General features: G+C 35.7%; 2 protein-coding genes across 3 annotated transcripts; both read right to left on the bottom strand.

Moving 5' to 3' along the window:
* adh5 (alcohol dehydrogenase 5) lies at nt 1-12,155 on the bottom strand. The gene is given in 9 exon segments (NM_131849.2): nt 1-184; nt 300-438; nt 1,713-1,848; nt 3,500-3,760; nt 5,790-6,009; nt 7,047-7,134; nt 7,301-7,442; nt 11,478-11,579; nt 12,137-12,155. Coding segments are annotated over 9 exon segments (1,131 nt in total). The 5' UTR covers nt 12,155; the 3' UTR covers nt 1-159.
* Nucleotides 12,156-14,270: 2,115 nt separating this feature from the next.
* On the bottom strand, nt 14,271-25,784 carry gar1 (GAR1 homolog, ribonucleoprotein). Of its 2 annotated transcripts, none has more exons than XR_015506660.1 (7): nt 25,693-25,780; nt 24,569-24,774; nt 24,336-24,490; nt 23,328-23,387; nt 21,958-22,072; nt 18,327-19,524; nt 14,271-15,324 (listed from the first exon to the last, which is right to left on the bottom strand). XR_015506660.1 is itself a non-coding variant. In NM_200975.2 (7 exons), exons 2-7 carry the CDS (start codon nt 24,762-24,764, stop codon nt 14,775-14,777), a joined length of 678 nt encoding a protein of 225 aa, NP_957269.2. In that variant the 5' UTR covers nt 24,765-24,774; nt 25,693-25,784; the 3' UTR covers nt 14,271-14,774. The 2 variants fall into 2 exon arrangements, 1 of the variants encoding a protein (NP_957269.2); NM_200975.2 differs by having other exon boundaries at nt 14,271-14,785; nt 19,384-19,524; nt 25,693-25,784.
* Nucleotides 25,785-26,605: the final 821 nt, after the last annotated feature.

Here is a 26,605-nt window from a genome sequence, read left to right on the forward strand (position 1 = left end):
TTTGGTAATCAAATTTATTGAGTGTGCAACTGAAACCAGACACACAGATAACCGTAATCAAAACAACCTCAAACACAACAGTGAACAGTGCAACTACTGAGACAAAGGTGACCGTGATTAGTTTGTTTGCAGGACGAGGCTCAGGCTTCAATTCAAGGCTCAGAACTGCAGGACGGCTCGGATACTGTTGAAGACACATAATAAAAGTTTGCTTTTAGATATTGATGCTAAAATGGGGATCAAATTGATGTTTTACCAAAAAGCAGTAAATAAATACAAGCATCTTATAAGGCGTTTACCTCTTCCCAGCATGCATCAGGTCAAAGGCCTCATTGATCTGGGCAAAGGGCAAAGTGTGAGTGACAAACTCATCAACCATCAGCTTCTTGTTCATGTAGTCGTTCACCAGCTTTGGGACGCTCTCCACACTCTTCCAGCCTGAAAGACACAGAGAAAAGTTACTGATGTTAAAGAAGCATACTTCCCAAAACATCATATACATGATTATATATTAGGGGTTCTCAACTGGTTTGGCCATGGGACCCACATTTTTACATGGTCATCAAGCCGCGACCTAAATTTTTAACAACTATAATATAATTAAAGACTTACAAATAAACAATATTTTATTGCTGTCATTTAACAAAATGTATCAAATTATAGAAATATTACAAAATAAAAACGAGAAATACTGTAAACAGTGGTTATGGTAAGGAAAGGTTCAGTTACCATAAACCAAACTGAACTAATTAAATTAATAAAACATGTTTTCTGGTTTCTAAATGTAGTTTTAATTTAGAAGGTTTCCGGCTCTCTTGTGAGAGCACCTTACTACATATGACTCTGAGGCTTTAGGTCTTTTTTGCCGTCAATTTATGTAAATCCACACTTTACATATTCAGGGTCGTACTAGCGCTTCGACATATTTGTTGCTATAATTAAATGAAATTTCACATGTCAAACAGTATAGTTGTCGTGCACGCATTTCAAAATAAAAGTCAAAATAAGTTAAAAGTTTAACTTTTGTTGATTTTTTTGACTACGCTCTGCGTGACCCACTGAAAATGTTCCCACAATTCACCAGTTGAGAAACACTGCTGTATATGTTATAGATATAATATTAATAATAATAATAATAATAGAACAAGATAAACAAAAAGTAACAAAAAAGTGTTACAAAATGATGCTGATAAAAAAGCAATAAAATTATTAACAAAGTCATTACATTATAATAAAAAATGCATTTTCTTAAAAATTAAATGATTTATGAATAATAATAGCACCAAGTAATATATATATATACATATATATATATATATATATATATATATATATATATATATATATATATATATATATATATAAATGATGAATGTAACATTGTAAATTATTAAAGTGTGTAACCAAATGTAAATAAAATTTATTTTACAATATACAGAATCAAAATCAAACATAAAACAAGTAACAAAATCTAAAAATATAATTAATATAATTTAAAATAGAATCATACATATAGTCATACATTTTATTGTTATTTTGATCAAATTGTAATTAAAGTATTTATATAATTTCTTAAAATATTAATAAAAAGGATTCATAAAGTTTAAAATCTATTGTAAAACTGCTTTAGCTTTTATTAAGAAGAGAATAAAATTTCATTAAACACAAAAGTAAATTTAAAATGCATAACAATTTCCATTCTAAAACCATACCACCAAAAGCGGTGCCTTTCCATGTGCGGCCGGTGACCAGCTGGAACGGCCGGGTGGAGATTTCTTGTCCTGCTCCTGCTACACCAATGATCACACTGGTTCCCCAGCCTTTATGACAAGCCTCGAGAGCAGCTCTCTGAATTAAAATAATAATAATAATAAAATAAAATAAAAAAACACTGTCAAAAATATAATATTAGAGCCATGGCTGTGGTGAGTCGGCAAAATGTCTAAAATGAAACTATTTTTCTCATCAGAAAACAACAAACGCATATTGCAAGCGAAACATTGTGTTAGACTTTAGCAAATACAAATGTGACACTGTTAATTACTTTTGTGATAATGGCAAGACCTGAAGGCGCGTTCAACTGAACAAAAATATGAAGAAAACGCCTTCATCGCATAGAAACAACAAAAAATGTGTAAAATTTTGTATTATTATTATGTTTTTTAACTCAAATTTGAAAGTGTACCTTCTGTGTGGTGGTCTAGGGTGCTGTATTTAATTTTGTTGCTTCCTGCACATGTCTGTAGTCATAGGAAAAAAGAAAAATGTCTCTACCATAATCTATGCAAAAGTTATTGTATTCCAACAGATGAGAAGTGCTAGAAAAACCACAGGGACCAATTATTGTTTTCATATTTCACTATTCTTTTGTTTGATCAAACATAATTCACTGTGTATGGACCACGTCAGACATATAAAAGGACTACTTACGCACATCACCTCAAAAACAGAGGAGAAATGGCCCTGAAGCGCACAGCATGAGGTAAGAGATGACAGCTGTCTTTGCTATCTGGGGCTGCTTATTGATTATGAATGTATTGTTTTCACTTCTGCGCCATGGAAACACGGAGATTCATTTGACAACTGTTTGATTTGTGGATATAATTCAGTGAAAAGAATGCTAGAACCGTATAAGCATTTGCAAGAGTTTTCATTTGAGCTATAACTGGTACATGTGTCATATATGAACCATATGAAAATGAACCAAATGTTCAAAACCCAGCTCGGGTATCCAAAATACTGAGTATTTAAGAGTAAATAACTTTTGTACAGTAGGATAAAAACCAAAGTGATGCATATGTGCATAAAATATAGATTCTACACTTTTAAATGAAACCACTTAAAGGGGTCTGCTGCAATGCTAGCCCTTCAAATCTTAAAGCGAAAGTTGATGACATCACGCAGAGTTTAACTGGTTAAATGTTTAGAGATGGTTAAATAAATGAGCAAATAATTAAACATAGCACTGCTGCGCCCCCACCGCGATAGTATCGTGTATCGGCGATCTCACAGGGGGACGATATGGCGATCTAAAAACTATGTATACCACACAACACTAGTCTCTAAGATCAGAGAAGTGTATTTGAGTTTAAGTGTATGTGTTATCCTTGAAGTATAATAATAATAATAATAATAATAATCAGGATGATCCAATGCCATGTACAACAGAATTCCAATCGATGTGTTTTTGGATCCTCTTTTTATGAAGTGGGATTATTAAAGAAAATAGATGAATTTTTATCATTAGAGGCTGGCTATATTCTCTAACTGTAGCCTCAAAAAGGTATTTAAACCCCTATAAAAGTATTTCTTGCCTATTAGGTCCCCTTAAAATCACTGCATGTCTTATTATGAGTTACAAAGGCAGCAAATATTTGGATGAAAATATTGATTTGTACAACTGAGCAGAGATCTGCAGTTCAGGAGCACACAGCTGGGTGTCTGAATCAGTCGGCTTTCGTTGATCCCAAACTAAACGGCTGGTGTTTCTGCAGCTCACCATAATGCCAACATTGCCGATGCATTCGAAGGAATAGTCAACTCCTCCATCTGTCAGCTCCACCAGCACCTCCTGAATAGGCTTGCTGTGGTCCTTGGGGTTCACGAACTCGGTGGCTCCGAACTTCTTGGCGATTTCAAACTTGTCCGGGTTGACGTCGATGCCGATGATCCTGGTGGCGCCAGCAGACTTGCAGCCCATTACGACAGCAAGACCCACGGCTCCCAGACCAAACACGGCACACGTAGAGCCCGCTTCAACCTGCAGGGACAATAGGAGCCTACTGAGCACATTGTGAGGTAGTGGAATATACTACTTATTGTTAGACGATGCAAAAATCAGGGTTTCTGCACCTGTCAGTTTGGAGATTTTCACAAAGATTTTATTTTATTTTTTTCATTTTCATTGAATTCAAACTAAGTTTATTTGCATAGCACTTTTCACAAAAAATAATAAGATAAATAAAGCATTGCCCAGAGATGGGTTGCGGCTGGAAGGGCATCCGCTGTGTAAAAACTTGCTGGATAAGTTGGCGGTTCATTCCGCTGTGGCGACCCCAGATTAATAAATGGACTAAGCCGACAAGAAAATTAATGAATAAATAAATAAAGTAGCTTTACAAAAGTGCACATTATTGCATCAAAATCAGAAAAGTTAAGGTATTAGTTTCCATAAATTTATTAGTTACTAATAATTTCAACCAATAAGTTATCTATTTAAGAAAACATCCAACCTACACATTTAAGCATTTCATGTTTTACAGAGAGGTGTTTTCTGGATTCTATACAACATTAAACTCCATGAGAAAATTGCGCATTTATGTACCGGTCAAATGTTTGGGGTCAGTTGGATTTTAAAATGTTTTAAAATAAGCTTATCCTGCTTACCAAGGCTGCATTTATTTCATTAAAAACGGTAATAGTAATTAAAGCAATAATGACTGGACGAATAATTTCATTTTAAACTGTATAAAATAAGAAAGCAATTATTTAACAATTTAATAAATTGTTAAATTAAGTCTTTTACATTTAATGGCTTTTAAAATATTTAAAACTGCTTTTATTCTAGCCCAAATAAAACAAATAAGACTTTCTACAGAAGAAAAAATATTATCAGACATACTGTGAAACTGTACCTTGATCAGTTAAACATCATTTGGCAAATATAAAAAAAAAAGAACAAAAAAATAAAAATAATAATTCTGACTTCAACTGTGTGTTTGTGTGTGTGTGTGTGTGTATGTATATATATATATATATATATATATATATATATATATATATATATATATATATATATATATATAAAATTTTATTTATTTAAATTTTTTTCTGGAAAGCAGTATTATTCTGAATTGTGAAGTGATAAAAGATTCCAGAATCCCCTAAATAAAAACTTTTCGATTTGCATGTGTCAGAAAATATCGACTTTTTAAAGGAGATTTTCTTTTTTGTGCCATAAATGTCTTTAAATTTTTTTTTTTGCAAGAAATGTATGCACACATTTATTAAAACTTTGTGTGTATGTATTTAGTGCACCCCTCATAAATCTATTTTTAAAAAATGCAGTTTACTTTACAAAAAAAAATATTTGTGCAAGTAAATAATGGGAAAAATATTTATTTATTTATTTTTTATTTATTTATTTATTTTCTATCAAAAATATTATACATAATATATCATTAACAAAAAATATATTTCAACATGGTCAAAAATGGAGTGGGATGAAGCACAAGCTCATTTTAAAGCGAAACAAAAAATATATACAATTTAATTAATTTTGTAGTTTGTAATTGGTTCTTGCAAAACTTTGCAAGAAATTAGATGCATTATTGTTTCATTTCTAAGGGCGTTCGGTGACTAAAATATAGTTTGAAAAAAATATCTGTTTAATAAATCTGTTTCGTTTATATACACCAAAATACATAACCTATATTTACTGAGAAATAGACACAAATGTTAATTTTCAAAATGGATAGTACTTATTTATGCTAAACACTAAACAACATTTAAGTAAAACAAAAAATAAAAATATATATTATTATTATAATCAATCAACTGGTGAAGTATGCTGATAATCATTTGGAAATGAATATGCATTGTCATTCAGTCTGAATATATCTATTGTTCTGTATAGGTCGGCTATTATGCAGCATCATTTATGTAGCAAGTCAAATCATTATGCTTTAAATTTTAAAAATGTAATAAGAGAAAAAAAATGATGTTATAATTAACCATCAAGTATTTTTTTACCCTATTCACCTGCAGTGTCTTATTAAATTGAATTAGACCTTAGCAGTATTGATGGCAGCTCCATATCCAGTGGAGATGCCGCAGCCCAGCAGACACACTTTATCCAGAGGAGCGTGTTCATCTACTTTGGCCAGAGAGATCTCAGCCACCACGGTGTACTCAGAGAAGGTGCTGGTGCCCATGAAGTGGAAGAGCTGCTTCCCTTTACAGGTGAACCTGGAGGTGTTATCGGGCATCAGACCCTGGCCCTGGGTCACTCTGAAAAATAAATGAATAAATAACAGCACAACTGAGTGTCTGCAACTACAGTCATGTCCATAAATATTGGGACAACAACACAATCTTAACAGTTTTGGCTCTATACACCAACACAATGGATTTACGATTAAATGAACAAGATGTCCTTTAACTGCAAACTGGCAGCTTCAATCTGAGGGCATTTACATCCAAATAAGGTGAACGCTGTAGGAATTACAACACTTTGCATATGTGCCTCCCACTTGTTAAGGGACCAAAAGTAATGGGACAATTGGCTCTGCACAAGATGTTTGGCCATCGAAGAAAAGGTCTTGCCCAATTGAGCCTGCTTTCTCTTAAGGTTTTTTTCTTTACTTTCGCCAATAGGTAAAGTTCTTTCCTCGCCGCTGTCACCACTGGCTTGCATGGTTCGGGTCCTGTAGTGCTGCGCATGGATGGATTTGCTCTTCAGTGTTTGGACTCTCAGTAGTGACTATTAAATCAATCAAGCCTTTATTTGTCACTACACTTTCGTATAGCTAAATTGGACCCCCCAGACCATACACAAAACATCACATTTTTCAGGGGAGACAGATCATAGGAGGTAGCATTTAGAAACGAAGAAAGATACATTTGGACAGTTAGGCAAAAAAAAAACACCCCCTTAGCTTGTCCTTGATTAGGACAAAGTGAGAAAAGGGAGAAAAACAGCCCTATCTTAGCATAAGCACACCGGCAAGACACAACATAGACACAGTGGATGGGAACAGGGGTAATGGAAAACAGTCCGTTGAGTGCGGGCAGCCAACCGGTCCAGCAGCCATTTCAAGGCGCAAGTCACAGCCCCGCCAACGCCCCACGTGGGTAAAAGCACACGAAGGCGTTTGGATGGGGATTAAACCACACTGAACTGAGCTAAACTGCTCTGAACTTAAACTCTGAAAACTGGACTGACACTGTTTCAATTCACCAAAATCTTCTATGTGAAGCTGCTTCGGCACAATCTACATTGTTAAAGTGCTGAACAAATAAAGATAAATTGAATAATTCATAATTACCTGATTTTCTGGCACAGGTTGGTTTTTGGATTTTTACAGAACTTGCACTCGCCGCATTGAGGCACATACAGTGGAATAACAGTATCACCTTCATAAAAATAAAGAAAAATAAAGTGAGCTTTAGGATTTTAAAATACCACAAACATCACTCTGTTCACCATGTCTTTTCATTGCTAATTTTCACTGTTTGCAATCTGTTAGCAAACCTGTCTCTGTGTTATTCGAGTCAGGGTAAATAGTCTATTTTGACGTGCCTGGTTTGAATTTGGTGACCCCTTCACCAACACTCTCAACAGTGCCTGCCCCCTCATGACCCAGGATGACAGGAAACAAGCCCTCGGGGTCACTTCCACTGAGAGTGTACGCATCAGTGTGACACACACCTGTAGCATGGATCTGAAACACACAAACACGTTCAAGATTTCCGACTACATTACACACTTTGAATACATTGCTCTCTATACATGTTTTTATTGCTTTATTATTTTAATATAGCACACAGATATTCTGCATAACGGTGCTTAAAACGAGAAAGGCTGCACCTGTACAGTGTAAAGCTGACGCAAAACATGGTCCCTTGACAGGTTGCAGCTGCAAACCTGATCTTGTATCCCTCCTAATGCTCATTGACCAGGTGGGAACCTTGGGCTCATCTATCTCTGAGCTCAGGGTTCTCTACCGGGACAGCATGCCAAACCTGCTATCGTAGTTGAGCATTATCTAAGTGTGAACTCTTGAAAACAACATTAGCACTATTTGACTGTGAATAATGTTGTACTGTCATTGGCTGCTAATAATAATCACTAATACTATTTAGAATTTGCAAATACTTTTAACGAAATTATATTATTAAAGGGCCATGAAACCCCCTCGTTTCAGCAGGGTGTTTTCACACCTCTACTTTGGAAAAAGTCAGAAAAGTGGGCGTGTCCAGCTTTGTTTAGGGGGACGTGTCGGAGGAAGAAAAGTGGGATGGTGTAGGAGTGTCTATTTGGGCACGCGCGAGTTTCAGAGTCAAAATAAACACACAAACACACAGGAGAAAGTGATGGTGTTTAACCTACATGGACATCTGTAGTCGAATTATTTGCCAAATTATTAAATGGTGGACTTTAACTGCAGTTTGGCTCTTTCATTCAGGGAATTCATTCATGTCCCTCGTGACAAACGAGATATTTGATTTGAGGAACTGCTCTAAGCGTGTATTTTTCATGCAATGTTTGATACCGCACGGCGAATGAGAGAAAAAAAACCCTCCGCATTTCCCGGAAACTTAGATGCACACGGCAGGTAGCGTCCATTCCTGTCACTAAATGCGGTGAAAACCCTACACGAGGTTAAAGTTTGGTTGTGGTGCTAACATGTTTACACTCGGTGCAATAGTTTGTTCGATACGAACAAACTGAATAAACAAAGAGCGCTGGTTGCTCGCTTACCAAATCTGTAGAGACAGGACAATCACCAGCAACTAGAGCCGCGTCTTTATGAAAGGAAGTCTACAAGCGAATCCGGATCTCAGCGTTTGCAGATGAGAACAGCTCTCAGGTAAACAATAGCCGCATTTCCACTATCAGGCCAGTGCGAGCCAGGGCTTATATCGGCCAGGCCGGGCCAATCGCCCGGGAGGTTGAGCAGTGAGGCCGAAATCATGTCGCGTTTCCACTGTGGGGCTAGTAGCTCGCAGCGCGTCACGCAAACCCCGCCCCCAGAACATCCCCCGAATCGAACGTCACTCAAACCGCCCACTTCAGCGAGATTCATGCAGATAAAGCACACCATCACATCATCACGAAACTATTAAAATTAGGACAACCAAAACAAACAAATGACACGTTACTGTACAGCAGTACAACGCATGTCTATACGCACATGCCTGTGTGTTTTCATTCATCATATTCATTTACTCGCCGACCGACTGGCATCGAAATCCAGTGGTCTTGCCACCAACGGAGGGACCCGGAGCGCAGGGAGCGCACACATCCATAATATAACACCACATATATATAATTCTCCGTTAATAACTCGATATAAAATGTTTTTTATAACATCCTCTAGACAGAATCTGTCCAACATTCATCCCAAATGCTCCGGAGAGAACTGAAACATGATTATTTTCCCCCTATAGGCTTTATGACACTTAGTAGGTGATTCCCTTTATTTAAAGATGTTGCTTATTATATCTTAAGTAAAGGAAAGTGTTCAGTGTTTCAGCACATAAGAGCAGCACGTAATAAAATATAGCCTATATTTCGTTGCGCTCTGCAGCTATGCACTAATAAAGCTCTTTATGTATTTAAAATGTCCTTTTTTAATTTTACCACGTCATATAAAAACATACACACTTGTTTGAGGACACAGAGCACATTTTGAACTTGCAGTTTTCCCCGTCAAAAAAGTGCTGCGCGTCTGCAGTCAGAAAAAAAGGTCGCCTAGTTTCTGCTTTCACTCACCCCGAAAATGCTCTGTTTGCATGATTTGATTAATTTCATTGTATCCAAATACTTTATAAATAATATTTAAAACATTTTCCGGTGTTTATTTATTTTTATTTTTTTAGAAAATATCTAAAATCTTTTTTTCAAAGAGGCTTTTGAAAAATGAAAGTTTAATATAAATTTGAAACAGTTTGATATAGTACCTAATTGTTATAGCTATAGCTTTTGTTAGTTTTATATTGGTTTATTTATTTAATGTGAATTTTTTATAGGCCTATCTAATATTTGTAATTCTTTAAATTATTTCAATATAGGGCTATTTTATCTAGATATGACACTATTGTTTTGAGCCTACAAAAGTGGACATGAAATTTGTAAACTTTAATGTCCTACTGTTGTATTCATATTATCTCCAAAATAAATTAAAACAATAAAAATAAAAGAAAAAAGCCGCTCGCGGCATCAACAGAGCTATGAATGGAGCGCTCTTTTCCTCTGTCTCACACACATACACAGGCATCTAAACGCACAAAAACACACACAGTATTAAACTTGACAAAACCTCTTGAAAACCTTTACTGTCTGCTGTGTCTTTAATATGGTGTAAAGATTATTATGCGTTATTGAAACATCAAAGATGCAGCAAAGAAAGATCATTTTATGCAACAGCCTTACATTTAAAAGAGAAACTTAAGGGCGATCATATGCAAAAAAGACCCCAGCCTATAATTTGTTCCAGATGTTTTCTTTCCCTTATTTATTTATTTGTTTGGCGCATGTACTCGAGTGCGATCGGAAAACTGTGCCCGCCTCTCCTTTCACTCCGCCCCGAAGCCCCGGCTGGCCTTCCTTGGCCCAAGGTATTCGGCGGGCCGAAAAAGGCTGGCCGTTGGCCCCGAGAAAGCCCCGCTTTGGCCCGATTAGGCCCCGGAAGTGACAGTGGAAACGCCACTGGCCTTGGCTCGCCCTGGCTCGCTCGCTTTAGGCGCGATAGTGGAAACGCGGCTAATGTTCCTCCTTAGACACATAAGTTATTGTTAAGCGTCGCGTACACTGTTAATCCACACGTGAGTCTGAGCTCTCACAGAGAGAAAATGAAAACGAAACTTAACTGCAGCAAACTATAAAAGCAACACTTCACGCTTGTTTTGCCAACACAACGTGGTGTGTCTGTCGTCTAAGCACTGTGACAGTAATGAATATTAATGAAGTTGCACAATAGAGCGCACTGATTGGTTTGAACCAAGTCTTACTCATGCATTAATGCAAAAATTTGTTTCAAACCGGAAGTACGAATTTGCTTGAAATAACGCAAAAACAACCAATTTACACTTTTTAGTGAAATATAGGTGTCCTAATAGTGTTTTTAGCAGTGTGGGACACATATACGACTGTCAACAGCTCAAAAAATGTGTTTTGGTGTTTCGTGACCCTTTAAGGAGAAAGTCAGAATGTGGGAATATAAAACCAACTTTACCTCAATTCTAACTACCCCCTGTGAATGAAATGAAGTGAAAACCCCTAATGTCCCCCTGAGAAACAATTACCATCCTGGTAGGACTAAAGTTATGACAGCATTTGACCTAAAACCATCAATGTGGCCCACAGTTTCAGCTACAAATCATCTTTTATGTCCTACTGAGGGGCTGCATGGTGTTCGTAGTGTATGTGTGTAAATAAGTTTGTATGGATGTTTCCCAGTGATGGGTTGCAGCTGGAAGGGCATTCACGGTGTAAAACATATGCTGGATAAGTTGGTTGTTCATTCCGCTGTTGTAACCCTATAATAATGGGACTAAGCCGAAAAGAAAATGAATGAATTAATGTCCTACTGAACAAGAGGAAAAAGTCGCCTACATCTTAGATGGGGTGAAGTTGAGTCAGCTGAAGGAATGCTTACATTATTGTGTGATTGTTAATTAACAACTGTAGTCTTCGCACTACAAATGATGTATTGCTTTTGTCGAGAGGTACAATGTTCAGATTAATAGTTTACCTTCACTCGAACTTCATGGGCTTTCGGTGGAGCAACCTCCACCTCCTCAATGGAAAGAGGCTTACCAGCTTCCCAGGCCACTGCTGCCTTACATTTGATCACCTGAAAATTAATTTAGAAGCTTTTTAGTTAACAAACACTTATAAGAGATGCTGTAGTAACAATTTTTAACATAAAACGAAGGTTATGTAAGCCAGTGCTCTAATACAGTACACTTAAATACACACTGTAGTTTCTTGTGGTTTATGTATTGCAAAATATGTCCAGCATATGGCGAATCTGTATTTGCATGCGATAAGAAATCGGTGCTGACGGTGAAAGGTTGTTGAATGCAACAATGAAGAGATCAGACGAACATGTTTCTGATCGTTTATGCATGCACAAGATCACACAGCTGAATACTGAAAACAAGGGCAACTGGAAACAGGTCAAAGCAGCACAAAAGATCTCTTCATACTCGGATTTGCACTTGGACTTGCAGTCCTGTCATGAACAAGGACTGCTACACACTCTGCTATTCTGCTATATTTTTTGATTGAACTGCGTTTGGTGCTCGAGTTTTTACACAAATATTGCAAAATTATGCACATTACAAACGAGCAGATGTACTCTTTTGATATTAATTCAGAGGGTGAAGGCAAATTTCGCTGCCGACTTACTTTCCCAGTTGTGTCCATGCTTTTTCTTTCAGCGCGAGAGGAAGAGAAGGAGGGGCGTGGCAAACTGAAGAACTCTTTCTTCGGCCAATGAGAGACGAGGACGTGCCTACGCTTGAACAAAGTACGTTGTTTTTCTAATCGAGGGCAGTTCGTTTGCGTCTCATTGGTTTGTTGGTAAACGATTTATAGGACGATAAATTAAAAAGCGAGCATTTTTCCCTTCTCCAACTAGAAATAGCTTGCCAAACCATTTCTAATACTTGTATTCTGTATATTATTATTTATATTATTTTATTATTTATATGGATTTCATTTAATGATTTGATATAGGCTTGTATGTATATATCCAAAATGACGAGCAAATGAATATTCAAAGTAAGAAAATAAACAAAATGTTAAAAGTAACGTACATAAGTTTAAATTTCTATTGAGGCCACTGCAGTATTTACATACAGAATTCAAGTTTTAGATAAATACCTTTCATCAAAGTTGTCCTAATGAACATCACCCATTTTTATCTTAGGACTATTTTGAAAAGCTGTTTTGATCCACGTCAAATGTTGACTACTATATTAAGAAGCCTTTGTTATTTTTATTTTTAAACGCAACAGTAAACAGCTTCTTGAAGGATCTAGCAAACTATATTTTTAAAATGACAAAACTTAGTTATTCTACTTTTATTTTTTAATATGAAAACAAATCCAGGAGGAATCTTTAATATTGTTAATCTCTGTATTTTATTGGCAAAATTTTACATGCACAACAGCAATATGCTTTCATCTCCCACATTAACCATTTTTGTATCGATTTTGGTTTATTTCTACTGTAAAATTGTTGAAAAGTATCAATTATTATAATAGTTTTTTCAATTTTCCCTGTTAATTCTTAAAATCATTGGATGTAGAAATGCTGTACATTATGCTTTGTGATTTTTTTTTTTACCATTGTTATATTAGTTTGTTAACCTTTTAAACTGTGTATGCATGTATGTTCCTGATGGTTTGTGCAATATATATATATATATATATATATAGAGAGAGAGAGAGAGAGAGAGAGAGAGAGAATGCAATGTACTCTGATCTATTTTATTCATTTGTATGAATCAATAAAAAAATGTCAATGTCAAAAAATGAACGACTAACATGTGACACATTGAATAATAATATATTATTTATGTTGTATTTAATATTTGCCAGTATCATGCCAATAAAGCAATTATTGCATTGAGAGAGGGATTTTTTTAAATACTTAAATAACTTGTTTATTATGACAACAGATATGCATATATAACGATATATGCATGCGTGTTCATTATTACTTAAATTCTTGTATATGTTTTGTATTTTATTTATTGTTACTGCTTTGGCATCATTGTGCTTGGTTTCAGTCATGCCAATAAAACTCTTTGAATACGAGAGTGAGTTTAATAGTGGGGTCAGACTGTTTTTTGGGGTGAAAGTCAAATGCTAAATAAAAGCATCAGTGTTAGAAGACAAGTCTTTTTTAGATACATTTAAATTAAGATCTATAACCATCATCATCTACATAGATTGCTTTATAGTTATTGGTAAACATTTTCAGGCAATTACATTTATGCTAAACCATTAAAATGCATTTTCTTGTGGGGAAAAAGTAACAATCACATTATAATTATTAGGACATTTCAACAAACTACAAGCGGCCATTCCCTTTTATCAAAAGCTTGAATAACTACAGATGCAGTGGGCAAGTGTATTAATGACCACAAATAAATAGCCACCAAAATGTGATTCTGTAATGCCTGAAATGGTCAAAATTCTTACAGTAGTTCAAACAACCCTCTTTAATCTATTAGGAGGATCTTCAAAATTGTATAAAATGTTATTTTTAACTGAATTCCATGGCTGTTTCCACAAGAAAAATTCAAGAGAATTTCCCAATCCTGTCTGGTTGTACACTGAAAGATCTGGAAAATCCATGATTAAACACTTCGTCCAGCTGCTGATAACACACACACTGCTGTTCAGAAAGAAACAGTCCCTGTTAATTTTGCAGAAACAATAAATCTCTCTTATTAAGAAGATTTCAAAACCTAATCTCTTTAGCTTTGCTCAGAACAAATATCAAGACAGAATTAGTAAAAACCGAACCAAAGTGTTGTAAATAAACCACAGAATTTATTAAGTCCATGGTGGCAGCTGGAGTTCAACTGAAACACAATGGCAATCTTTTTTAAATGTAGACATCCATCATAAACCAAAAATTAAATGTTATTACACTGTAATCTGTGAAGATGGCTTCACATATCATAATCCTGGTGCTGTTCAAGTTACTACTTGTCCAACATCAAGTAATTGTAAAAACATAAGTTGATGCAAACCAACCAGCCAAGGTTGTGGAGACACCCGTCCTCTCGTACACAGACATGCGAACATTAGCCTAAAACATTAGCCCTATCAGTATACCAAATAAAACAAGAAGTCCACTGCTGAGAAAATACAAATATGGTACAAAATGAAGTAAAAAGTTCAGCTGTACAAGAGAGGAGTCAATTAGCAGTCTAAAGACTTTGGTTGGCCCCAAACGCTGCTGCTTCTGACTTCACAATGGAGGTCTTATCAGCCAATGAAAGGACAGATCCCATCCTGCGAGACATTCATCATCTTCCACCTGCAGAGCAACAGGAAATGTGTGTTAATAATGCAATGTTTACACGTTCATTGAAAATGGTAAAAAGCAGCTCAGATATATTACATTTATACTTCTTAAATGGATTGTTTACGCAAAAAATAAATTGTCACCAATCAAGAGGTTCTAAACTTTTGTATTTCAGATTAACACAAGATATTCCAAAACGCAGTCGCACGAGTGGTCTTTAATGAACCTACAAGAGCACGTGTCACTCCACTACTCATCCGTCTGCACTGGCTGCCAGTTGCTGCTCGCATCAAATTCAAAGCTCTGATGTTTGCTTACAAAGCGACTTCTGGCTTTGCTCCTTATATCTGCTCTCACTTCTGCAGATTTATGTGCCCTCCAGAAACTTGCATTCTGTCAATGAATGTCGCCTCGTGGTTCTATTCCAGAGAGGGAAGAAATCACTTTCCCGAACTCTTGCATTCTATCTGCCCAGTTGGTGGAATGAACTCCCTATCTGCATCAGAAGGGCAGTGTCACTCGCTTTCTTCAAGAAACGACTAAAAACTCAACTATTTAGTAGGGCTGCACGATATATCGATTCAGCATCGAAATCGCGATGTGCGCATCCACGATAGTCACATCGCAGGAGGGTGCGATGCAAAAAAAAAAAAAAAAAAAAAAAAAAAATTCTATATATATTATGGGTGGAGCCGAACCGGAATACGGTATTCGGAAAAGCAGGAATAGAGTGTTTTTACGAATACTTCTTTCAAACAATACTTGATAAATTATTTGTATTTGGGAACAAGAAAAACATTATATCAAAAAGCTGCGTTTCCTCATGAGACCGCAGTGCATGCCCGCGTGAGTGAGTGAGTTAGTGAGTGAGACGTTCAGGAGTCTGTGGGCGGGGTGGGGCCGGGGTAAGGAGACTGAGCAGGCTGCTTCTCTATACAGCAACAGAGAAGGCTTGGCAGAGCGAAAAATACTTTTCTGTAAGACTATTTTTGTTTATTTCATCATACTAAAATAACACCTGACAAAAGTTCACTCAAAAGTGAAAGTTCTTTCTGTTATTAATTACTAACACTCCCGTCATTCCTACTACTTTCAGAACATGAATTTTGATATTTTACCATATGAAAATTGAGAAATTAAAGCAATACAGAGATCTGGTCCCCGCGTCAGGTCAGGGTGCACCTGTAAACTTAAAAACGCAGACGCGGCGGAGGCGCACTAAACTCACACGGGAAAGAACTGGGCATTCAATTCATGTTTTCGTTAAATAATTCTTTAAATACAGCTTTTTATCTCTAAAGGGGAAAAAAGCAAAAGAAATTTGTCATTAAATTAATTTTAGCAAAGACGCAACTGCCTGTCATTTTCACATTCGTTTTTCAGTTGGGGATTTGGTCTATTAGAGTAACCTAATAAAATTGTTTTGTTGAACACTGTAGTCTACACAATAATCAATATTATAATTTATTATATACTTAACTATTATTAAAACTAAACTATACAATTGATAAAACAAAACCCTTTTTAATGTTTGCTTTCATTTTGACACCGCTAACAGTTGTAATAAGAAACATCACATTATGCAGAAGCATGCAGTCAAGTTAAAAACACCTTTGAGTTTAAAGATGATCAGTCTGCCAAGTCAAGTTTACAGTGTCATAAATGAAATGGGTAGCATGAGTAAAGAGGATTTGCCCAGCACACAACATCATGCGCTGCAGGTAGGCTGAATGATAATCTTTAAAAATATATAGGCTATGCAATACAAAACTTTAAACATTTATTTATTTTTTAATGAAAAGAAAAGAAATCAGGAGAGTAAAATATAATTTAAACCACTGGTCTGGCGCTGATACTTTATTGTTTGTATCCAGAAGAAGGGGAAAAAAGCAGATGAAAACCTGTCTGGGGAGACGGCGATAACATATCAGTTCTTCAGCAAAGATCACGACATCATTGTGATGCGTTTATCATACAACGCAGTTCGTGTTTATAATCATTAATATTAACTAGTATTAATTCTCTCTCTAGACTTAGTTTTAGGGCTTGTTCTAGTCGGCGCAATATAGCCTCGGCTTATTGCACGTACGAATCCGATTGTGAATAATGATTAAGCGCTTGCATTTTTTATTGCATCCTTTTCGCAAGTTATTCATTTGTTTTGTTTTTTAAGAGGTGCGAACATTATTTACTGGCAAACATGTTCCTCGATCTCATACATCAACAAATAATGTAGCCTACCTAAGTTAATTGACCTTTTATGTAAAAATTAAGGAATAACTTAATTAAATATTAATAAATAAAACATCCGTATAAACGTACATGTTTATTTTTGAACTTTCGTTAATAAAACAAGACAAAACTGTTTATAAATATTGTATTTAAATATTAAATTACTTTAACTGCTTGAAACTGCATAATAATAACAATTAAACGTTACATTTTTAAGAACTTAACAAATAGTCTAAATGGCACTTTACAAATCAGTGTAATAATAGCTAATATAAATATTAATAATTATAAGTAAAAAGAAAATATTAACCTAGTAACAATATAAGTCAGATGTTTAAAAAAACAGCGTAGTTTATCTCCACCTTTTGAATTCCTATTTTAAATTATTTGCCAGAAAAAACTAACATGTTGACTTTGTCCGGTTTAAGTGAAGAATGGGGTTATAATGTTTCCAGCAATACACTGTCAGACGGTGTGCTTGTAGCGAAAATGCACAGACAGGCTACTTTTTCACAACCATGCGAGAGAGGGCTTCTCCTTCTGTTCCGCCGCCCGCATTTCTCGCAACGCAGGTTTCTCTACTCTGCGGAGCGGCACGTTCTTAAGTAGTTACCAAATAGCCTATGTTGCTCAATTTCTCGTCAATTTCTTCCATTTATCACTTTATCTTTTGTATCTGGCCATTTTTGCAAATGCCTCTGCCATGCCTGGCTGAGCTGGGCTTCTGCGTTTAGAAGACAGGAGTTGATAAGGCCTACATGGCTTTTTTTCCCTCGCCGTCAATCGCCACTAGCTTGCATGGTTCGGGACCCGTGGATCTGCGTATCGATGGATTTGCTCTTCAGTGTTTGAACTCTCAGCAGTGAATATTAAAACACACTTTACTTAAAACCCCCATACAAAAAGCTTAATCCAAATTGATTCGTTCACCTTTCTCGGTCGGCACGAATCCAAAATGTTCCCAGATGTAAGAGTTCGTTTTCTAACAAGATTCATGGTTGAACTTGAACTTGCTGAATCGCGCCTAATGTTATCTTCTAACAAATATGTAATACTTGGCAACATAACAGTAATTTGTGTTTTAAAGTGCGTGACTTCACGTACTACGGCCGGTGGCAATGGACAACCGAGGTGGCAATGACCACCGCGGTGACGCGGTTGTCATGGTGACCGTCACAGCCCTAGTTTTAAGTAAAATATATATATATATATATATATATATATATATATATATATATATATATATAAAATAATCGCAATATATATCGCAGGGGAAAAAAATATCGCAATGTCAATTTTTTCCAATATCGTGCAGCCCTACTATTTAGTCACCACTTTCCTTCCTAATCTGCAATTGCCTCTCTGGCTCCACCACTAACTGTAATGCTCTAATGTTCTGCGTCTTACACGTTACATACCTGAAACTTGCCTACAGCACTTATTCATTGTTGCTCTTATAGTTGTGTAAATTGCTTCCTTGTCCTCATTTGTAAGTCGCTTTGGAAAAAAGCGTCTGCTAAATGACTAAATGTAAATGCATATTCTGAAGCCAGTTTTGGGAAAAAGCAGTCATTGTCATCAATAGTATGAACCAAAAAACACCATAGAAGTCATGCGCCTCTTTCACTACGATACTAGTAGATATCCAGAATGACTTTACCGATAAACTTAAACCGATGTCTACACAGACAAGAACAAGAAGACCGTTCACACATCTATTACTAAATACCAGTAAATTCTGACATCATTAACCAGAAATGAGCTCTTAACATCTGTGCTTGTATTTGTAAACATAGAAGAGATCAGGCTTTAGTTGACAGCATCACTTTTATTTAAAGCTTTAGCGTTCATGCAGCTGCTTTTGTAAAAAGGCATAAATATAAAATAAATAAAAAGGCAGAAGCGTTAACCACAGCTAAATGTTTACACATCTGACTACATTACAAATTCTGGGGATGGATGAGTATTGTTAACAACTTGGATAAAGACAGGGTACCCCTAGGATCCTCCAATTGAAATTTAAGGCTTTTTAAGACCAGTTTAATACCATTTCAAATGCCAACTTCGTACCCATTCTGACAGAAGTATGAGGGAAAAAAATATCTGTCATTATTTAGTTCATTGATCAGAATGATTGCTTGGTTTCATTAAACCTCAGTGTATCATCACGAGAAATGCTGTATTCATCAATGAGCACCGTTTTAGCTAAGATAATCTTTTATGTTCATCTGCTCAAGAAAACCTCTCCTACATCTTGGAGAGTGAGAACACAATCAGCAATTAAAATTTTTGGGTACACTATCCTTTCAAATTGATCAAATATGGCAGCAAAGACATTTTCATTTAGATGACTTATTTCTGACGATCTGCTAATTTACCTCTGAATCCACGTCCACCGCCTCCACCTCTGCCTCCTCTGAATCCTCCACCGCCACCTCCACGTCCACCAAATCCTCCTCCGCGTCCACCAAATCCTCCACGACCTCCACCGTTGGCACCACGACCTCCACGGAAGCCGCCTGCAGACACAATATTCACTTTAGGACTCTCTCAAAGGCAGAAACCAATTCTAACATAATACAATTACATGGTCAAGTGCCCATATAATGTTATTCCTTTGTTTTGGCGAAATTTAAGTTGCTCTAAATCTTCCTTATGTACAGGGATGTAAACAATAGTGGGGGACTTGGGTATTATAGATAAGATATAATGCATCAATTCAATTCAAGTGTATTTGTATAGTGCTATTGACAATAACTATTGTCTCAAAGAAGCTTTATAAAAATGCACATTACTACATTAAAACCTAATTAAGTTAAAGTTACAATCAAATATATGAAGAGTTCAGATGCGAAAGCTGCTAGACGCCTAAAAATGAGCTAATGACATTGAGCGAATGCTTTAGGCAAGTAGTACATGTTCAACAAATATTTTTTGTTCAAATCATCCAAATCGCAGCATCAGCCCATTCAGAAATAAGTTTGTTTGCAAAAGCTGCTGAACAACACTTGCCTTCGACAGCAAACGCCGCTATATCTCGAGAACCAATCAGAAGGCGTGAATGAAATCATGTTTTCAATGTTGCAGCGTGCTGATATGCCGGCTTTTATGAGGAGGCAGTTTTATTCCGCTACCGATTTTAAAAGATGGAGTTTAATGAACTGGATGAGCCTCTCTGACTGTCAGTGAATGGCAAATGAAAACGTCCCTTACCTCAAAACACTCTGCATTATAAAAACAAGAAAACACACTGTACAGTCAGAAGTGTAACATGCATTCATAACGTGTTTTTGCGCAGCAATGCTACTTTGAATGAGTCCAATTTACTATACATTAAACGGCAACTCCATTTCATGAGAGACAAACTTAAGATGACATTGTTTTATCCCACATGGATGCCATGAGGATAAACAAGTGACAAAAAAGACCAAGACATTGAGTACGGTGAGAATGAATGCATGACAGCTTCTAAAAGTGTGAGAGGCATCCTCTTTTTGCACAGTAGGCCTACCTTGTGTTTTGTTTGCTAATTTAAGCTATTTTTTAAAAGATAAATGTAAATGTGTAAAACAATTAATTCTTACTTTATTTGATATGTATATACAATGCACAGATATTGATGTTGATGTTTCACATTGTTTTTACACCACATTATTTGAATTTAACAAGCTTAGTTTACAGTGTTTGCAATGTCTACATTGCTCTACTTCCATTAAATCTAAATCCCAAATATCAGAAACGACAACAGATTGAGATTTAATTAGTCAATTTATTTTATTGTATTAATTAATGCACTTAACAGATTTTATTCATTCATTCATTTTATTTCTGCTCAGTCCCTGGTTTATCAGGGGTTACCACAGCGGAATGAACCACCACTTACTTGACAGATTTATACATTTTTAATTGTAGGTGGGATGTGTAATGTGTCTTTTTTTGTTAAAATAATTTCTAATTGCAGCTTTAGTAATTTTCAACTAATTACAATGTCTTGTGCTAGTATGTGGATTTAGAGGTTCTTGCAAAAAAGGCTTGAGTGGATTTAGCTGGTTTTGACGCAAAAAAACCTACCTTATTAAAAACCAAAGAATTGTCTAAAGAGACATTTTTGAGAAAAAGTTATTTTTCTACTAGCTATTAACCTTATAAAATGAGCCTTATTAAAGAAGCCTGACAGAAAATGCTAATTTAAAAAAAAATGAGGTCTGATGGATTTAGGGGGTTTTGCATCTGAACTCTTTACATGTATACTTACAAAAATTTACCCTGAAGTTTAATAGCATACAGGTAATGTGCACATGCCTAATGAAGTGTATTTGTGCATTAGTTTATGTGTTCAGGGCTCGGCCATTTGGCCTAAAAACAAAATCTCAATTAATTGAATATTTTAACGATTACGATTAATAAACAATTATTTTTTATTTATTTTTTCATTCATAGTTCACTGACAAGTTTTGAACAGCAAATATGCTCACATATTAAAAGAGAGATTTTCGAATGAAGGACGCATTACTTGATTTTAAAGTAAACACATTATCTACCAACTATTATTATTTATCGAACATCAACATTGAGCAACTGAAATTAATATACATTGACTAAACCAATTAACTTTTTTCTCATAAAAAAGTGAAAATAAATAACTTGCATCGCACTGCCCATACTTGTCATCACTACAAAACCAACCAATCACAGAGCTTGCGCAATGTGGCGTCGCATACCTTTTTTTTTTAAGTGTATGTGACCGTTTGGAGGCTGCGCCGGACCATATGCATGTGCTTAACACGAAGTGTAAATCAGCCTTAAAGTGGAGTCCACAAGTGGCAGGTAAAGTAATCATATTTTTTTATTGTAATTTTTTTATGGTTTTTGCACTATAGCGTCTACAATGAAATGTAGTATTTTAGAATAATGATGCATTTTTAGTCATAGTGAATATTGCATGGTCTTACCTCCTCTCCCACCTCTGCCTCCTCCTCCTCTCCCTCCACGAGGAGGCCCTTTCTCACCCGGAGGCCTGGGCAGGAATCTCTGCAGGGGAAGCAGCTTCATGGGGTCAATGTAGAACTGATGCAAGAGGAGAAAAAGAGAGAAAAGCTCATTAAAAAAATAGTCTGCATAATGAAGTTAATCACAATGATAAGAGGCAGAAAAGCTAAAGGAAGCCACTAAAATAGCTTGAAGGCTTGTAAGAATTCCTTTGATATTCTGGAGTAATATCTGCTTCTAAATTATGGATATTTCTAAAGGAACACCCACTGATCGTTGTCTAATATTGGAAATAACACTGATAAGCAGTGGGGTGTTTAAAAAATATATTACCAAGTAGACCATAAAACATGGCTAACTTTTGAAAAATCCTACACTGACACAAGCAAATGTTTAGAGTCGGGAAACTCTAAAAACTTTTAAATGATATATCATTAAGGGCAGCACAATATATCATTTCAGCCTCGATATTGCAATGTGCGCATCCACAAGTCACATCACAGGATCTGCAATGTTGAATCAGTATTCCTATTGACCAGAATTTGAAAAACACATTTGCAAACACTCATGAGTTTTTACAACGCTTAAAGTTATCCAAACATTTATTATGTGTCTTTATATTATTTAATTCGGTTTAAAAATATTAAGGCATAAAAAAATGTATTTTTACCTTTAAGGTAAATTATGTATATGATGAAGACTATAAGGTGTTGTTTTACATTTAATTATAAAATTTGTATATCTAAATACTGATAGATTTCCAGAAAATTATATAGCACCGTATGTTTTATGAGTACAGTATCGTTACTCTACTATTTCCCTCAGTGACTGATTTATTTTCTTTTATGTAATCATCCCAATGTATCAAAAATGATAAAGTATTTCCAAATAGATATTAATTTCATGAAATCACTCAATATCACAATATATATTGTAGAAAAATGATATTGTAATGGCAGTTTTTTTTTTTCAATATCGTGCAGCCCTGGTATTATTGCATTAAATGCTGATATGAACAATTATGCTTTTGAAATGTTACAACTTTAATAACACTAATAAACTTGTAATAAATTAGCTTACGGTTATAGATTTTCACGTTTCATTTTTTTACTGATGTTACTTGTTTTAGTGTTATTTACATTTTCATTCCAAATTGAATAAAGATAAAAAAATGAGTGTAGCTTGTGACAATAATTATTATACATTTCAAATATATATTTTTTTAATTTACAAAATCAAATAAGGCAAAATAAAACTTCCTACATTTTACAAAAAAGGGGGTTCAAACATTTAAAAAACAGAGAACAAAGAAAATTCAAAAGGCTGAACTTACCTTCTGTAACTTTTTGAATGAGGATGCCTTCATATTATCAGAAAGTTTGACTGAAAAATACTGAAGAAATGATTAAGGACTATATACATAAGAAAGAAGATTGTCTGCAAGTCGTTTTCAGCACAGTTCTGATCATTTTGAACATTTAGAGGTCTTAGAAACACATGCATCTATAAATCAGTGCTTCCACTCTTTCATGGACACCAGATCCAAGCACATTTAAAGCACCGTAAATTTTCAAATCAAGGTTTTTTTTTTTTTTCAAATCCAGTCATCATTCATTTTTTTAGAACTCACCATTAATGTTTAAATCAAATTTGTAATTCATACCCAAGCATATGTAGTGCCACTTAAAGTAATTACTATACCTTACATTTCACTTACACTTAGTATTTACAATATTTACATAAGTATTGCGAGTAATAAATCATGTTCGAGGAACTTTAATAAAATTTGTTGAATTTGATACTGGTAATATTCAAATTAAGTTTCTCAAATATTGATCAAATGTGCATTAATTGTAATTACACAAAATTTAAATACACGATTAAAGAAGATTTTTTTTTTAAATTGTTTTTTTAGGGGTTTTTTTAGGGGCTCGAGACGGGAATCGAACTCGGGTCGATGCAAGCACTTCGGTGCTATGTGATGCACTAACCACTAGGCTATTGGCGCCGACTTTTATTCTGTTTTTGACAGCAGCACAGTACAAAAGTTGAAATAACACTATAAACAAATTTGGTTTGAAATTTTACTTAAGCACCGTCAAGGACCTTTGTTTGTTTTTAAGTACTTTCCAGACACTGACTCCATATGTCTGATACTCAAGTACTTTCAAGAAGCATGGAAACCCTGATAAGCAGAGCAATTCCAAGTGGATTCTTGCAGCACCTAAATATGCTACGATAGCCTTTACAGAAACGATTATAAAATAACTTTTCACTCCACATTACTATGAAGTCATCTGACAGCACTGCCAACATCATATGCAAAATAATTTAAGGATACAAAATCACGGAGCTGCCCAAAGATCTCGTCCACCTTTCCAATCTGTTCTTTGTTCTCCAGATATACAGGAGCATTGAAGTATGGGACTTTGTTCTCTTCCGTCACACATTTACAGACAATCTCATCCTCACAGGGGTGCATGAACTCCCCCAGTGCTGAAAAACACAATGAGCAGAAATATAAAATCACATCACATAAAGACATCAGAAAGACAAAATAGAAAGAAACCTTACCGACAACATATTCAGGTGGGCCATAGTCTTGGTTCCTGTTAAATCCACCTCTGCCTCCTCGACCCCCACCAAATCCGCCTCCACGACCACCTCCAAATCCACCTCCACGACCACCTCCAAATCCGCCTCCACGACCACCACCACCACCTCTGTTAAAACCTCCTCCTCGACCACCGCCGCCACCACGGAAAGACATGACGGAGATCCTGTAAAATACAATCAATCAAATCTCAGGATATATAGGGCAATAATGTTAAAGACAAATAATGTTTGTTTTTAAGTACTTTCCAGGCACTGACTCCATATGTCTGATACTCAAGTACTTTCAAGAAGCATGGAAACCCTGATAAGCAGAGCAATTCCAAATGGATTCTTGCAGCACCTAAACATCCTACGATAGCCTTTACAGAAATTACTATAAAATAACTTTTCACTCCACATTACTATGAAGTCATCATATTGTGGGTTTTTGAAAATGACCTTCCATGCAGTGTGTAACGCAGCTCTAAGTGAAGTGAAATATCCAGCTAATGTTTTAATCTGAAAGTGCACTGTGTTGTGCGAATGTGCGAATATAAAATCAAGTTTACCTCAATTTATTAGCTTGTAAACAACCTTTATTACTCCCATAATATGTATTTATCCTACTACTGTAGTCAATGGTTAAGGTTTCCAACATTTTTCAAAATATCTTCTTTTGTGTTTAACAGAGGGGGAAAAGGCCAACAGGCTTGGAAGATGTAAAGGGCGAATAAATGACATAATTTTCAGTTTTGGGTGAACTATCCTCTTAAAAGTAATCTCAGACTAAAAGCAAACTAATGCTAAAAGCAGATCAAACGTTCTTCAGTTTTGATGCAAAGGTTATTGCGAATGCTGATAATATATTAATACATGCAAGTAATTATTAGAATATCTATGTATTATCATAATCACAAACTCTCGTAAACAGAATAAAGCTCGTGGTACTAGTTATCGTACATGCTGAACCAGGCATGGAGGTTAGCTTTTAGCATGTCTAATACTTCCGAGAGTAAAACAAGGGGCGCATAATACCAAAAGATATGCTACGTACACACAATTTACTATTAAAATCAAAGAGAAAGTACAAATTTTTTATTTACCTTTAAAGTTGTGTGGTTGGAATATGAATGATCAACACGCTGTTGACTCTGAACCACACGTGCCTGCCTGCAGTGCACAGCCTGCCGTAAATGAACACCGGTTCGCAGACTGTCGTAAACACGCCAACACGGAAGTAGTAACCATAGCTGCGTCCCAAATCGCATACTTATGCACTATTCTACGCCATTTTGTAGTATAAATAGTGTAAGTAGTGTGTTCACATTGAAAACTCTCAAAATAATAAGTGCACTTTAATTACCCGGATGCTGCACTCATTCAGCCGCTAAAATGAAGTGTGTAATGATGAACACTTCACGCACTCAACGACCGCAGGTTTGCTTACGTAGCGGAAGGGGCGGAGCTATCGGACGCGCATGTTGGATAACTTTATTTATTTTGGATGGTGAAAGCAAAATTCTCCTACGAGAGTGATTATAGCGCCTCCCGATGGTGAATGCGGCAATACTCACGGCAGGTAATATTTGATAATTCGGTTGTTTATTTCACTGATTTGGCGACCGTCAAATGTCATCAGGGAAACGGTTTGAATTTCCGCTTAGTAAAAAAACATTAGTGTGCCATTTGGGACAACACTACATACATATACTATTCTGTTGAGTGTGTAAGTGCATAAGTGCATAGTGCATGAGTGCATAGTGTATAGTGTGCCATTTGGGACGCAGCTTGTGTTTGGGCATTAGAAGCGTACGTGTCAAGCGAAAGATCATAGAAATGCTAATATTTAGACTTAAGATTTAGCATTAACAGGTAGAACATTACTTTCTAAAGCAGATGGATTATTTATCCCGCTAATATAAAAAGTTCTCAACTTTACACTCAAAATGTAAAAATTATTTTGTTAGTTTAATTGGTGTCCAACACTGTGTGGGTTATTTGTAACACCCTGTTACT

This window comes from Danio rerio, chromosome 14 (genome assembly GCF_052040795.2).
Source record: "Danio rerio strain M-AB ecotype USA chromosome 14, GRCz13ab, whole genome shotgun sequence".
NCBI classification, from domain to species: Eukaryota; Metazoa; Chordata; class Actinopteri; order Cypriniformes; family Danionidae; genus Danio; species Danio rerio.